Here is a 15,135-nt window from a genome sequence, read left to right as displayed (position 1 = left end):
GATGGGACATTCAAATTGAGAATTCCAAAGTAATTTAAGGGACCTAGTTAAGTCCTATCAGTCCTAAAGGCAAACTGGACAACATAATCCTTAGCTGGTTTTGAAAACTTCTTCAACAGAAGTATGGAACAATCACTAATCCAAATAATAAACCTAATCCAGTACCATGCAGATTGTGTGACGTTTTCTCTAAAACTAAAGGGAACTGTATGTGCCCCAAAACAATCCAAGGACTCAGAAAATCACTCACTCATGCCATATGTGGGAAATCTAATACAAACTCTTCAGTGTTAACCAAATGGCTTTTCTGCTGGTTCAGTGATATTTCAACCAAAATTGTTATGCCAAACAGATTTCAGGATCCATGCACTGAATCTCTGTGTGTGTGTGTGTGTGTGTGTGTGTGTGTGTGGGTGTGGGTGTGTTTATAAAAGCACCTCATGTGCACATATGGCCATATTTCTCATTATTTGATATCCCATGGTGACCTCTCCATAAGTTCAAGTTCATGAGAAGGACAAGCGGAAGTCAGGAAAACATAATCTTTTTCCCTCAGTGCAGTAACTTTTGTCATAGAAAGTCAAAAAACTTTTGGCCTGAGCATCCAACTGTTCGGACAATTGGAGCTGCATTAATAGCTGGGAATAGTAGGGATGTGTGGAGGAAAGAGGCATCTAAGCAGAATGTCATGGTGGATCCTGAAGATTTTTGGGGAACAGAGGAGCTGTAGTGTCTCAGAGATCAAACAGTTTCTTTTAAAAGGAAGACACATTTAATCATGACTGAAAACATTTAAACTTCCATGGTTTCTATACAGAAATCTGGATGTAAATTAGTAAGTCTGCACAGCACTAACCAGCTCTTTGGTCTAATCAATAATCTGAATTAAAAGTTTGAGGCATTAAGGACACAGACTGTGGTATGTGAATGAGTATTTCCTTTCATTTATTTAATTAAAGCTGACTATTATTATGACAAGAAAAGGGAGAATAACAAGGATGATGTCTTTATAAATCTTTGCTGGTTTAGTCACATTTCCTTAATATTTTCCCCTTATCATACTAAAAAGTCATTAGTTATAGGTTAGGGGTATGGGGGATATTTCAAAGTAGGAGTACTTTTTTTCCTCTGAGCTATGAATGCTAAACCTGAATTTAGCCATTTTAGCTAAATCTGAACTACAGCCATTGATACCCTTCCTAGGATAGGATAAACTTTACTCAATGGCTTTTTCTGCACTGTTAAAGTGCATTTTCATAGAATCAAACAGTGGTTGAAGTGGGAAGGGACTTTTTGAGTCCATCTTGTCTAACTCTCTTGATCCAGCGGGAGGAAAGCTTTTTTCTCCTCAGTATAAATTGCAAGAATCGATCGCAAAGAAAACACTTGGAATTATATCGCATGCATGGTAGAATATATCAAAATGAAGGTTTGAGAAATTATTTTTTGCAATCTTCTCAACATTATAATCTGAAAGTAACATTAAACTCAAGCATCATGACTGAACTCCGTCTGAGGGCAACAATTGTTCGCAGAACATTGAACAAAATTGCTGTTTCTGGATTTGAATGAATATATTTTAACTTGTTCTGTAGAAATTTCAATCACCAAAGGCCACACTCATACTCCTCATAGAAATGTAATACAACGAAGGATTGCACACAAAAAAAGGTCATAACAGCTTCCTAAGCAACCCACATAGGCTTTAAAAACTACATCTGCTTAAATTTTTTAAACGTTTTTCATGAAATTAATCTGCATTCTAGTGGCAGATAGTGTAGCATAGTCTCAAATAGAGTGCAGTCTCAAAGCCTCATCTAGCATGCTAACCATGTCGGACTCGTTGAGTTTCATAAAGCTGAATGAGTTTAAGTAGCCATGGTGGATGATTAATAAGCCCTGCTTCCTCTGTCTGTTTTTGGATGGCTGACTGTAGTTCAGGATACCCAGATTTATCCAGAGTAATTCCAGGGAATAGGTCATTAATGAGACTCATAAATAGAGGTTCATCTTCATCCACCTGTCAAGGATAAAGTAGGGGGAAACACATTATTTATTTATCAAAATTATTATTATAGTTGTAAACAATCTTTAAGATAAGCCATTTAAAAGATGGCAGTGAACATCTTACCTCTTCCGAAGCAAATATTATAATTTTCCATCAGTTTTATGAAATGAGTTTCATACAATGAAATCACAAGTAATTTCTAAATTAAATACTTCAGGCTGATAAAAATGTCAGCAACTTAATACAGTTTTCTTCAATGTATACACACAGAAATTTCTTCATTTGTTACATAAGTCAGCAAAATTTGTTCCAATCATATTTTGCCTTAGAATTTTTATGATTTTTTCTTTCTGTAAATCACTGAAGTGTTGCCATAGGTTTGAGCACATGTACCAACGTGCTGAATAGATTAACATCAGAAACAGAGTAATTGGTTCCATCACAAAAACTGGTTCCCAAGGTAAATACACAGAGTCTAGACATGCCATAACCTTTAATCACAGCAATAAAAATAAAGATGAATGCTTTAAATAGTATTATCAAAAGATGTTACACTATACAAGTAGGTATTAGCTGCTTCCAATTACCTCACTTAAAGCAATCCTTATGATGTTCTGAAAAGGCAACAGACTCCCAAGAAATGTATAAATTTAAATTCTGGATTAAGAAGGATCTTTGGTGACATTATTAAGAGTTAATACAATGTATTCTTCACTTCTCTCCTTAGGGTAAAAAGAATTAAAAACAAGAGCCAATTAGAGGACCAGCTAGATCCCCTAGGATCTCATGGTATTTCCAAAGATTTTTTCAGCTAAAGCTTATGATGTGTTTTCCTCTATTTAAAAGATAAATTGTGCTCACACAGCAACTGTATTCTGATTCTCAACTCACTTATAAATCATATTAAAAACTGCAAAATAATGTATTCAAGTGGTGAAGAAAAATAGCTTTTCAAAGTTCATAATAAAGACCCTTAAAAATGCAAACAACAGACTCTACTGGGGAAAGTCACCAGTGTTACAGTACCAGTTTGGAGAGGTTCATGTCTCGCAGAACTCTCATTACCACAGTTTTCTCTGGCTCTTGGGGATTAGATCTTTTCACTGCTCCAAGTGTTCTTAAAACAGACAGGATATTTCTAAGCCCAAAGTCATAGTGAACCTTGAAATAAAGCATAAACAAAATTGGAATTAAAAGATCAAATAGATCAAAACAAAAATCAAGAGAGGACTGAAAATTAAATTCACTAAATAAATAAATGCTATAGAAATTCTCAATATGATTAAATTCACAGTGCTTCATCTTTCCAAATAGATTTCCAATTTTGTTATTATCAAATCCTGGAGATATTTTCTAGTGTTGTATGTCCATACAAGAAAGTGCACTTTCTGGTGATACAGAGCTCACCCCATTCACCCTATTTCCCAGGCTGACAAATTGGAACAATACACTGTGTAAATCCCAGATTTTTCAGCAAGAAAATTATTTGACTTTACTGATTAGTTTTGCAGATGACACCAAACTGGTGAATTAGATCACAACTAGAGTTCAAAATTACCAAGAGAAATTCAGTACATTATCTATGTGTGATACAATTAAATAAAGACAAGTGCAAAATACTAAAGATGGCAATAACCAACTGCATGAATAGGGTAACAACTCTTCTTCATAAAGCTGAGAAGCAAATCAGGTGAACAAAGCTTTGCAGAAAAATATTTGACATTGGATTTATGCCACGAGATCCCCAATGACTTATCTGCAATTTTAGTAGGCAATAAAAATACAAATGTCCTTTTTAGGACAATTGAAAATATATTTCCATTGTAGTTGACATTTCTACACTGTGACCAAAAGCTAGATTCCACATTTGAAGATGAACCCTACAGAAGAGAAATTTGAAAAGGAAAAAAAAAAAAGTGATCAGTTGACTAGAAAACATATTGTATCAGGAAAAAGTAATACAGAATCTACTGTAAAAGTAGGAAGAGTGAATATGTAGGATGAGTGATGACAAAAGTCTTCAACACACAAAAGATACCTGCAAAGATGAAGACAGGAGGAATAGAAAGGAAAAGTAGTAATTTGTCTAACTATAACAAGTGGGATTTGAGTTAACTTTTAGAGGAAAATATTGTGACCATAACAAAAATGAAACTTTGGATCAGGTTGCCTGGGAAACTGCAACCTATCCATCAATAGAGAATGTTAAGAACAGTGACAAACATTTATAGCAAATTATTTAATTAAGAATTATTTTTTCTCCAGAAAAGTAACTGAATAATTCCTCAAGGCTCTGCCCAGCCTCATTTTCTATTATTTAGTCAGGTGCCAAGTTGTTACCAGTGAAAAATTTAGCTATGAATATATAGCCACGTACTGCCAGGAAATCTTATTTGCAGATGGAAACACTAACACAAAAAGATTAACAACTTTGTGTGACATTGATGAACTCAGACATCACCTGACTTCATCATCATTTAGTAAATGACATGTCCTAGTGAAATGCCCAGAATCATGATAAGGACTGATATATTTTTTTTTCTCCATGCTACATGACCATCATTGACATGCTGGAATGAGTTCAGCAAAAGATGACTAAGTGAGAGGAAAGGAGGTAATGTCAAAATTTTCAACAGAGGAAATTGCAATGGTTTGCATAATGAAAAGATTCTTCACAATAAAAGTGGCCAAACACAGAAAAGGTAACGAGAGGCTGAATATCTCCATCCTTGGAGATATTTAAAACTCAAAAAGTGTCTTAGCAACCTGTTCTGATGTGCTGAGCAATAAGCAGGACAAGGTGACCTCTGGAGGCCCCTTCAGATTTATACAAGTCTGTGACTATAGAAGTGGTTTCCTTGTTAAATTTGAAGAAATGCTTTCATACCTAACAGAAAATTTAAAGTTACCTTAAATGACTTTTAAAGACAGAATTTCTAGTGCCTTCCAACTGACCTACATGATGGGTGGTCCAAGGTGACCATAATTTATTTACCTTAACCTGTACTCTAGTTTTACAACTGCTTTGCCTTTCAGGAATGGCACAGAACAGTCAGAATTTACTGGCAAATATGGATTATGTGTTATTTCTTTGCTACCACTTTTAACAGCAATCTTTAAAGACTTTTTTTTTTTTGCTGTGCCTGAGCAAAATGGACTGCTGTGGTATAGCTGATGCTCTTGAAAGGAAGAATTAAGAATCTGAAAAAAAAAAATCTCAGTACTAGAAGCAGGGTTTGCTGCATGTGGAAAAGTAAAAAGGGTTTATCAGTGGTTTGCTCCAAATTAAAACACCTTAAAAAGATGATTCTCAGAAAGGAATTATTACCTTCAAGCTCTGCTAGGTTTTCCTTTTCAGTTTCTGTTTTTCCCTAAGCTGTATGAGACTGTGGAAGGAGGTTCTAGGAAAGAATCTGGTAACAAAGCCAAATAATTCACTTTTAGGGCTCTGTCAGAATAACTCTTTCACAGGCTTGTGGACACCTCGGGCTTCCTACATTTGCTAAGGACTATTCTTTTACTTTACTGTTTACTGTTTTTCTTTACTGAAGGAGATGACAGTCAGTCAGGGTGCCCTTGGCTACTTGTGAGTCAGAGTTCCTCCTTCTACAGAGTCTGAATTTGTGTGTGTAAAATGTCTGGAAGACTTCATGTATTCCTTTTGGCAAATCCCTTTTAGATTTTCTGCGAGGTAAGTTCAGCTGGTGAATGCTTGTTTGCTTTATTTCCTTCTGTTGATATACTGCATTTGTTGAAACAGGCAGTGTTCTGCCATTTCCTATTGCACTGGTTCTTTATGTGACCCTGATCTTTACAGTCAACTGCCTGGAAAACCCAGCATTACTTAACTTGGAATGTCAAATTTACCATTAAAAAATTGAATAAATAAGTTCCATTAGGAAAGAAAGATTAATACGAATTACAGAATCACAGAATGAACAGAATGGTTTGAGTAAGAAGTGACCTTAAAGATGATCTACTTCCAACCCTCCTGCCATGGGCAGGGACACCTTCCATTAGACCAAGTTACTCAGACTCCCATCCAACCCCGCCTGGAATACTTCTAGAAATGGGGAGTCCAAAAACTCACCAAGCAACTTGTCCCAGTGTCTCATTACCCTTTACAGTCAAGAATTTCCTCCTAATGTCTAATGAAATATGCCTCTAAGAAAGACTGTAATTTATCAGTTTTCAGACTACACAGAAGCAATTTATGTCCCACTGTACTCTTAGAAATATGTTCAGTCTATGAGACTCCCATACCTAATCTGATGAACTCATTAGATCTCTCTCTATGCAATCACATATTGCATTAGATGTATTCCCCAACCTACAACAAACTTCACAAGGAACTTCCACAAGACTTTCAAATTATTTCATTACTACTGCAATAACACCACACATTCAAGTGAGGAAGTGATGGACCCAACTGAGAAGCAGAAGATCCTGTCTGTGGTGGACAAGAGAGATGTCAAGGATTGTGGAACAGTGTGGAAAGTGACCCTTTTCAAGTGCATGTGTACAGAGAGTTGAAGAGAACAGCAGAAGCTCTCACAGCAGAAGGAGGTGATAATTTGTTTGCTAAGGCATGCAGTATGACAACAAAACAGGGAAAAATTACAGCTTGGTGTGCAGGTCCAGGGTTACAGTCAAACTAGGAAATGTGTGGGCATAGGTATAATGGATGGATACAGGTTCTTCAGGAAGGACTAGACAGGATGGAGAGATGGGAAATTGCCCTTTAAAGTGAAGGAGTGGGAACATTTTCCCTTAGGATGGCTAAGGAGCCAGTTGAGAGAATTTGTCTTAGAATTAGAGGGCTCAACAGCATTGTGGCAGATGTCTGCAGCAAACATCCTGATAAGGAAGAAGCTGATGAATCTTTCTTTCAACAGCTGGAATTAGCCTCATCTTTGCAGGCCCTGATCCTCAATGGGGGCTTGACACGCTCCAATATCTGTTGGAAGGGCAACACAGCAGGGCAGAGCCATTCCAGAAGATTTCAACACAGTCTCTGATAACATCCTCACAGACAAAATGGTGACTAGACAAAGGGGTCAGACATTTCAACAGCTTGACAAAAGAGGCTGTGCAGTGTTTATCCTTGGAGATATTCAAAGGTCATCTAGACAAGATGCTGAGCCACTTGCTGTAGCAGATCTCGCTTCGAGAAAAGGTTTAGCACCTGTTCACCTCCAGAAGCCCCAGAGAAAAAAATCAGTTTTTCTCTGATTTTATGACTGTATAGAATGGATTTAGACAAGAGCAGAACTGTCCAAAGGGCTGCTCACTGGCACAAGCAGGACAAACTAGCATACTACCCTGGGCTTGCAGAAAGTTGTGGTTCATGCTATGGAGTAAAGTGATCCATGATATGACACATGATATAAATGGTTACAACAAAGACCACTATAGCAGGCTTTTCTGATGGATACTATAGAAACGTTAGGTGGTCCTGTATAAACTATAAATTTGCATGAAATACTATTCCCCACAGATATCACGGCTTACTTAGTAAGAACTATGGAATTAAAGTTATAAGAGAGATATAAGCATAAGATGCAGATATAAAATTGTGATGTAGCTCAGTGTAAGGGATGTGCCCATGTGCACACCCAGAGCACTTGGTCATTAGTTTTCATAAATAGCAAGGAACTCCCTTGCTAGCATCAGCATATATGAGGCAAAGGACTGATCTGAGACAAGGTGATTGAGCTACCTGCCTTCACAACAAAGCATCTGAATAACTGGCACAGTATTATTCCCAGTGGGAATTTCAGACAATTTTACAGAATCCTCCTCCTTAGGCCAACTGATAAGGCTTACTTATATGCTTCAGTATGCTGATTTACAAGATAAATGGAGAATCACCTTATCTCAGAGGCTCCAGATGGCAATCTCTGCTGAAGAAATGACCAAACTGCGCAGAGAAACTCTGCACCCATTGTGAAGGTGCAGTAATCATTGTGTATAAAACATTGTATACCCTTATGATAGTTAAAATAAGTTTTGTACAGTTAATTTTTGCTTAGGTGTGTGCATTAAATTTTTAAGTACACTGTCCATGGGTGAACCAGTTCCAGCATCTGTGACAGCACAAAACAAGCAAAGCACTTTTGCAGAGTTAGAAGTCAAATTTCTGATGCCTGTTTATGTGCCTTTTTCACACTGAAGCAAAGAATCATGTCCTGGACAAAAAAATGACCACACAAACTGAGGCAGTAAGAAAACGTCTCACAAAGGCCAGGCACTAATAAATAAATAAATGGTAAGAACTGAAATTATATCACAGAGACTGTAGTCAATTAGCACAGGTTCATCACTACCCAATCAAGGCATGCATTTGAGCCACAATTTATCTGCTGCTCATATGATTTCTCATTGGGACCCTCTAGTGGACAGGTAGCACAGGGAATTCAAAAGGCAAGAACCAGTTTTGTTTCTACCTAAATACCCCTTCCCAAACAGAACAGCAGTTTTCTGTTTGTAGTAGTATTCAGCAAGAGAGAGAGAGCCTTGTAGGTGCTCTGCAGTTATTTACAATTGTTACTCTGCCTCTGAAATAGTTCTGGCCTTCATAAGTGAAGACATTGATAAATGCACACTCCTCAAGTTCAGCACAGCAATATACACTACTCCTCATAACTTCTCCAGTAACTGCACTCTGTTTAAGAATCACAAATCAAACTTCCTATGCTACTCAATTTTACTGTGAAAAATAAAAACAACATGATCATTTCAGACACTGTTTCTGGAACTTGAAACTGAAAACCCTAAAAAATGTATAGGCTCACGAGTGTGAAAACAATTACATATTCTATGCAAGTATATTATCTCCATATCCTTTCATTGACAGCTTACAGTCGAACAAATATTTCTTTTACCTGTTTAGATAACTGCTCTTCACAGAGTTTGTAGAGTGTATAGAATTTTTGACTAAGGACTTGGTTGTCTCGGAAACCAGCACTTGCCAACTTGACTCGCATAATAATGCTACGGTCAGGCACCATCATGGCAACCGTGCGAAACTGAATCTTCAGATTTTCGGGAAGTTCCTGTCGTCCTGCATAGCCAGGGTTCTGAAAGTGAAATTTATAAACCCAAACAATATATAATGACAGCAGGGTAGGAAGCTTTATCTTTCCTGATTACCAGTCATCAAACAGAGGAGCACATGCAAGATTATGAAGGATAACTTGAGCATGCCACAATTAGACATCAGTACACAGTGGCCTCAATACAGCAATTCATGAAGGATGAGATATTACACATTATTTGGAGATGTCCAAGACTCACAGATATAGATGGACAACCACTTACAGATCTTGCTGGAGCTTTTTTAAATGGTTACTTCCTCAGAGTCTTGATAGCTTTCCAGTGCTGGAGGTTACTGTCCTCTGTGAGCATTCCCAGACCACTTCAGCACCAAGTCAGTCAAGCAGTGCAAGCCATTTCCGAGTATAATTTAAACTAATGGATCTGACCTTTCACTGAAGATGTCTAAGTCATTCATATGAGTACTGCATGGCTCAGTTGTGACAACTGTAGTCACTAGCTGTGCAGTGGTAACTTCTTAATGTCTTTCAGCTCTTTCCAACCTGTCTTCCCCCTGGCCTTTGTATGGCACTTATTTGCCCTCTTTTTCAAATTACAGTGATAACATTAACACTTTTTCAAAGGTAGGACCCCCTAAAATAAAGACAAAGGCTTCTATTTTGAGTTGTGGGTATGTAAGTAGCTAAGAAGGGAGAGCTATAAAAGATGATTTTAAGGTATATTCTTATACTTTCCTGCTGCTTTGCCTCCTGCACTACTAGAAGCAGTCCACAGGCACCAAAGCAAATCTTCAGGAGGCCAGTGAACCAGAGAGAGTGGTTTCCCTCAAGTGCTGTCTTCTAGGATTGAGGTCAAAACTTCTTCACAGTTGGTAAAATACTGACCAGACCAGTTACAATAGTCCTTGCAGTGGTCAATTGCTCCTGGTTTATTTTGACAGACTTTGACTGAAAATATGTGGGGTTTAAATTTAATCTCAATCTGTGCAATATTTTACTAAAAAAATCCTTAAAATACATAGTTAATGATAAATACATGCCTCAAGTCCTAAGATCCAGTTAAAAATATAGACAAGAGAAAATTATAATTATTTTATCAAATTATTGTTCAAGTTTAATTAATTATTTTCTAACAGACAGTTCCAATACTTCAAAGGGGAAATTTTGATAGGAAATGGAACAGAAAAGATTTTTCACAGTGATTCCATTTACACGTATTTACAGACATACCATAGTCAGAAATATACCAAATTCTCTGTCCATGTCAACGACGTCACCATCAGTGAAGGTAAACTGAAGTTTCTTTTTTTTCTTACACTGAAGTACAATATATATCTGCTGAGCAGCCACTGATAAAACTGGAAGTTCAATGCGGTTAAATTCATCAAAGCAACCCCATGCACCTGACTGAGCTAAACCTAAGAAAAGCAAAATGGGAAATATTCTCTTAAAATAACAGATCAAACAAGAATAATTTATATACAAAATAGAGCATGTTCTATACACCTTACTGTAACATGAGAAGAACAGAGAACACACAGAATAAAATGAGGAGTAAAAGCTCAAAATAAGTTGGGCTGTGCATTAATGACACTCAGAAAAAGTATCACCCCTTGAATGAAAGATATGTAAACTTCTTTACAAAGAATCCCAGACTTCTATAGCAACCATTAGGCAGAAAGTGTTAATTAATAATGTATATAGTAGCATAAATGTTCATATATCATGGAATTCATCTATGCAGGGAATGAATTTGTCAAAGGTGAGCTTGAGAAACACCTACCTAAATTAAAAGCACAAAACCAAACAGAGACCACTACATTTCTGACAGAAGCATTTTTTAACAATTAATTCATAGGTAAAAAATTACTGGAGATTAACATTCTACTGCTCAAAAGAGAGGAAAGAATCTGTTGTTACACTTAGAACTGTTACTTGGAACAGGCCATGGAGTTTTAGACAGACAATAGTACCCACAAACAACATGAAATTGGCTTTTGGGAGAGTCAAGTACTCCTTCTTCTGTATCATGCTAATAGGATTGAAATAGGAGACTCTACAGTGGCAGCTTTCCAGAGCAGTAGTGGGAAAGCTACATAATTCCCTGTTTTTCCACACCCATTTCACCAAAGGTAGCAAGTCTGTGCAGGAGCTTCATGTATGCCATCCCTCCCTTCCCAAAGACCTCACTGGACAAGTATTTCCAATTGCCTGGGTCCATACTTATAAATGTTCAGAAGTGTTTGAGTCACTCCACTGACTGGTGGAACTCAGCTTGGCTTAAGCAGTTTGAAAGCAGTACTAAATGCAGAAATAAAGCACATGTCCAAGAAAAGGCATTTGTGTGTTTGCAGTATTGAATAACGATACCTAAAGCTCCCCTGAATCCCCCATACTTCATATGGCAATGCCTATAGCACTGGTAAAATAAATCTATGAGCAGTTTATGTGAAAAGTTAATTCATTCAGGACTTCAGACAGTTCAAGAGCAAGTATTCAAAAATCAGTATCAATACTATGAGGACATACTCTTTCACTTTGTCTTGCTTTCTTGTTGGATCTTTATTTATCAGTAATGGGACAGGGCTGCAGGTAGGCACTCCTTGAGCTTTTTATTCAGCATCAGCCTCATCAGTACAAGATGAGACATGTAAGACGTTGAAACCTTGTGCTATTACAACAACAGCCAAATTCTCTTGGTTACAAGGCCTTTTTAAAAACTTTCTAGCCAAGAGCATAATGTTAAAAGCTTACAAGCATTTGCTTTAGCCAATCATTAAAACTACACATACACTTTGTTTCTAACAGTGCCTGCTTGTTATAGTTTAAAAACAATGGATAAAGCTTCATTATTAAATTTATATTTTTCTATTATCTTGTTATTATATTTTCTAAGGCCTATCTCTACACAGTTCAAAAACATGGCCTTATTGTTTCCTGTCCTTGCATATCTGTACTCTTACATTCTTCTGAGATCTGCTTTCACACAGCTTCTGAGAGTTTTCTAGATTTTCTATTTCCCACAATTTTTTTTGCTCCCCGATTGTTCTGTGTAAAAGAGCTATTTAAAAAATTAAAAACATATAAAGCTTTGCTCAACCTAATCTCTGGTGTCACCTCTACTCCTCCCTTCTGTTAATCTAGACTCCTTTTCTATTTCCCTTTCATTTTATCTTTCATATCTTTTCTTCTCTTGCCTTTGCTCAGCCTGTTCTTCTCATAATATGCTACATCCCTTCCCTCTGCTTTTCCTTGTCTGATCTTCTCTTGCCCTTTAAGATTTCCCTCCAAATGCCCTTAATGCCACTTTTATGTTTCTTTTCTGACATTCATATTTTATGTTTTTTCATGCCCATTAACAAATTCTTTTATTAATGTTGCATCAATTGGTCTTCTTCACCCATGTAATTTTGGAAAAACAAAATGAGAGGAGTCAAACCAGGTCAAAATCAGTGGCAGTAGAACCAAAATTGGCTTCTTAAGGCTTGATTCAGTCAGGACAATACAGCAGATCTCTCATGAAACTTATTTTAATTCCATATGTAACCTTCCCCTAAACTGCTTATAATTAATTTCTGTGATATTATAAGGAAAAAAGATGCTCCAAAGGAAAAGAATCTGAAGAGAATGAAAAGTTAAAGGACTTAATTAAAATAATTAAGAGCAAGTAGAATATATACAAATACCACAATGCCATAACAATACACAGATTAAAGTAATTCTATCTACAGTTACCAAATTTAAAACATGAGATAATCCTACTGTGTCACTGTTGGACACGATGTAGAAGCATGGGTTCATTCAAAGCACACTAGAACGAGTTGCTAGAAAGGGTTTGTATTCTCTGAACTTTTTAGCTTTTATAGGGTCTCACTCTATAGGTTTAACATGATTGGTAAAGAAACACCACCTTCTGTCCCATTGGTAGGACAAGAGAAAAACACACTATCTACAGTTGTTGCAGAACTGTTTTGAGAAAGTGAACTTATTTACAGAGATAGACTTTGAGTGAGAGGGTTCTCTAGAGACTTTCCCTCAGGTACAGATCAGCTACTGACAGGCTGTAATTCTCTCAGGCTCAGAGAAATCTACACTACCGTCTTTAAAAACAAATGAAGAATGTTCCTTGAGTTCATTGGTGTGGTAGCAAGTTCTTTAACTGATGTTCCTCTCCTTTTGTGAGGAATATCTGGCCCCTGGATGCCCTCAACAGCCCTTCCAGAGGTTTCTATCCAGACTCTGTCTTCCAGTCCAGGAGTTCCACTGTGGCTCAGGCAGGTCCGAACTGTATCGTGTGCAGGGCTGTGCACTGTCCCATCTCCTCCTATCCTGAATTACTGAATTAACTTCTTGGAGGAGCCCACAGCTCCACAGTGTTACACCCAGTCCTGCCTCCTGCTGTTTCTGACTAAACTTCCTAGACAGATTCTGTATCGAGCTGGCCATTTCACGTTGTCTGATGTCACTGGACTGCTGATGGGAACAAGCTGTCAACAACCTGCACTGTGGGTCTGTGCCCTGCCGAGCGAAGTCCCTGCCCCTGCCTTTGTGCTGATCACCCTGGGCTCCTCATCTTACCTCATGGAGCTGCCCCATTCTTGCTGCTCTCTGATAAAAAACATATTGCAGAGATTTTTCGAATTAATTTGCCCCCTTTTGTAATATGTGTTATATGACTCCTAGGAACCACTCCAAAAAGAAACCAAAGAAAGTGAGGTTTTTCTGCTTTGTTTCTTAAACATAAATATCTATTTTTTGGGATACAAAAAGGAAAATCTCTAAAGCTGGATATTCTTTAATTAAGAAACTTAGTTCCATATAATATAATATCGTCTCTTACACTTATTGTCTGTATCTTAAAGGGTTTTGAAAGTAATTTCTCTATAGAATGCTGAGGTTCATTTCTGACCAAATAATTTTTCTTTGGGAAACTAAAAGAAAGTTCACTTGTTCTGTGATGCCACCTGCTGCATGGAGTTAGGAAACCTCATTCTCAGACAAAGCCAATATCCCACAGCTTTGAATAAACTCAATTCTGGCAAAATTGTTTCATTCTGATGGTGTTGAAAAAGGAAAGAAAATACACATATATGCTAGAAACACACACAAGCAAAGGCACAGCAAGCAAATTCTCTGCTGCAAAACAGCTCAGAGTCAATATAATTTTGTCATATTGTGAATTAAATTATGTTCCCATGCTGAACATATGATGGTTATCAAATACAGAAATGGAGTAAAAGCAGCAAATAAAGGACAGGATTAAAGAGATCTTTAATTATATCTGAAAACTGTGGCAATACCCCTGCCCCAATCAGTACAGATATCCTACAAACCTGGTTCTGAAATGATGAAAGAATCTCACAGAATAATTATTAGCCTCCAGACTATAACATGAATATCTGCACTGCAGAGCCATATCTCTGTATTTTTCCACATTTTTTTCCCCAGATTTTACATAGGAGTAGAGCTATAGTGATATAATTCCATGGAAATGTTACTGAAATAAAACTCTGTCTAGACAAAGTGCAACACACAAGCAGCAAACTAAAAAGTAATCACTTGCCCTGAAAGAATTTACAGAATGCCAGACTTGTGTATTCAACTTCTGAATTAAAATAAACATAAAAATCTTAGGTTAAATATTGCATTAAATACAAATCACAAAAAGTTACTTCAGGTAAGACTGGAATTGTTTGACTGTAGCTATAGAAAACAGAACCAAAGCAAACACAACTTTTATACCCATCTAGAGGCAACCACAGACAAAAGGTTTCCTAAAGGGTATGCACCAACAATTTTCGGAAACAGTGATGAAGTATCCCTGGTTTGGTATTCATGGGCAATTTCATCACTAAATTTGATATAAGAGAAAACTTGAAAATTCGTCTTCCCACTTGCATCCCTGGTACTTTCTCAGGTTACCTCTGGTCCAGTTGAGGTGACAATCTGAATCTAAATTTGGTTCAAATTTGAAAAACAAAACTATCAAAGATCAAAGTCCAGGCCTTGAACATAACAACTGGATCATCTGCTTATGAATGTCTTGAATCTCACAGAAAAATAAAACAGATG

At 37.0% G+C, this 15,135-nt stretch overlaps 1 protein-coding gene across 1 annotated transcript in view; it reads right to left on the bottom strand.

Moving 5' to 3' along the window:
- The window catches only part of LOC102112159 (dynein axonemal heavy chain 5-like), a 151,066-nt gene that overhangs the window by 83,991 nt on the left and 51,940 nt on the right, over positions 1 to 15,135 (bottom strand). The window contains exons 43-46 of the mRNA XM_014255866.2: positions 10,294 to 10,481; positions 8,893 to 9,087; positions 3,035 to 3,169; positions 1,831 to 2,020 (exon numbers count right to left, since the gene is read on the bottom strand). Coding sequence (XP_014111341.2) covers positions 1,831 to 2,020; positions 3,035 to 3,169; positions 8,893 to 9,087; positions 10,294 to 10,481 — 708 coding nt within the window. The remainder of the gene's footprint in view (positions 1 to 1,830; positions 2,021 to 3,034; positions 3,170 to 8,892; positions 9,088 to 10,293; positions 10,482 to 15,135) is intronic.

Source organism: Pseudopodoces humilis, chromosome 1 (assembly GCF_049639895.1).
Source record: "Pseudopodoces humilis isolate 2021_Gansu_Grassland_sample_001 chromosome 1, ASM4963989v1, whole genome shotgun sequence".
Classification (NCBI taxonomy): Eukaryota; Metazoa; Chordata; class Aves; order Passeriformes; family Paridae; genus Pseudopodoces; species Pseudopodoces humilis.
Note: the sequence above shows the minus strand (reverse complement) of the source record. Positions and strands in the feature narration are given on the sequence as shown.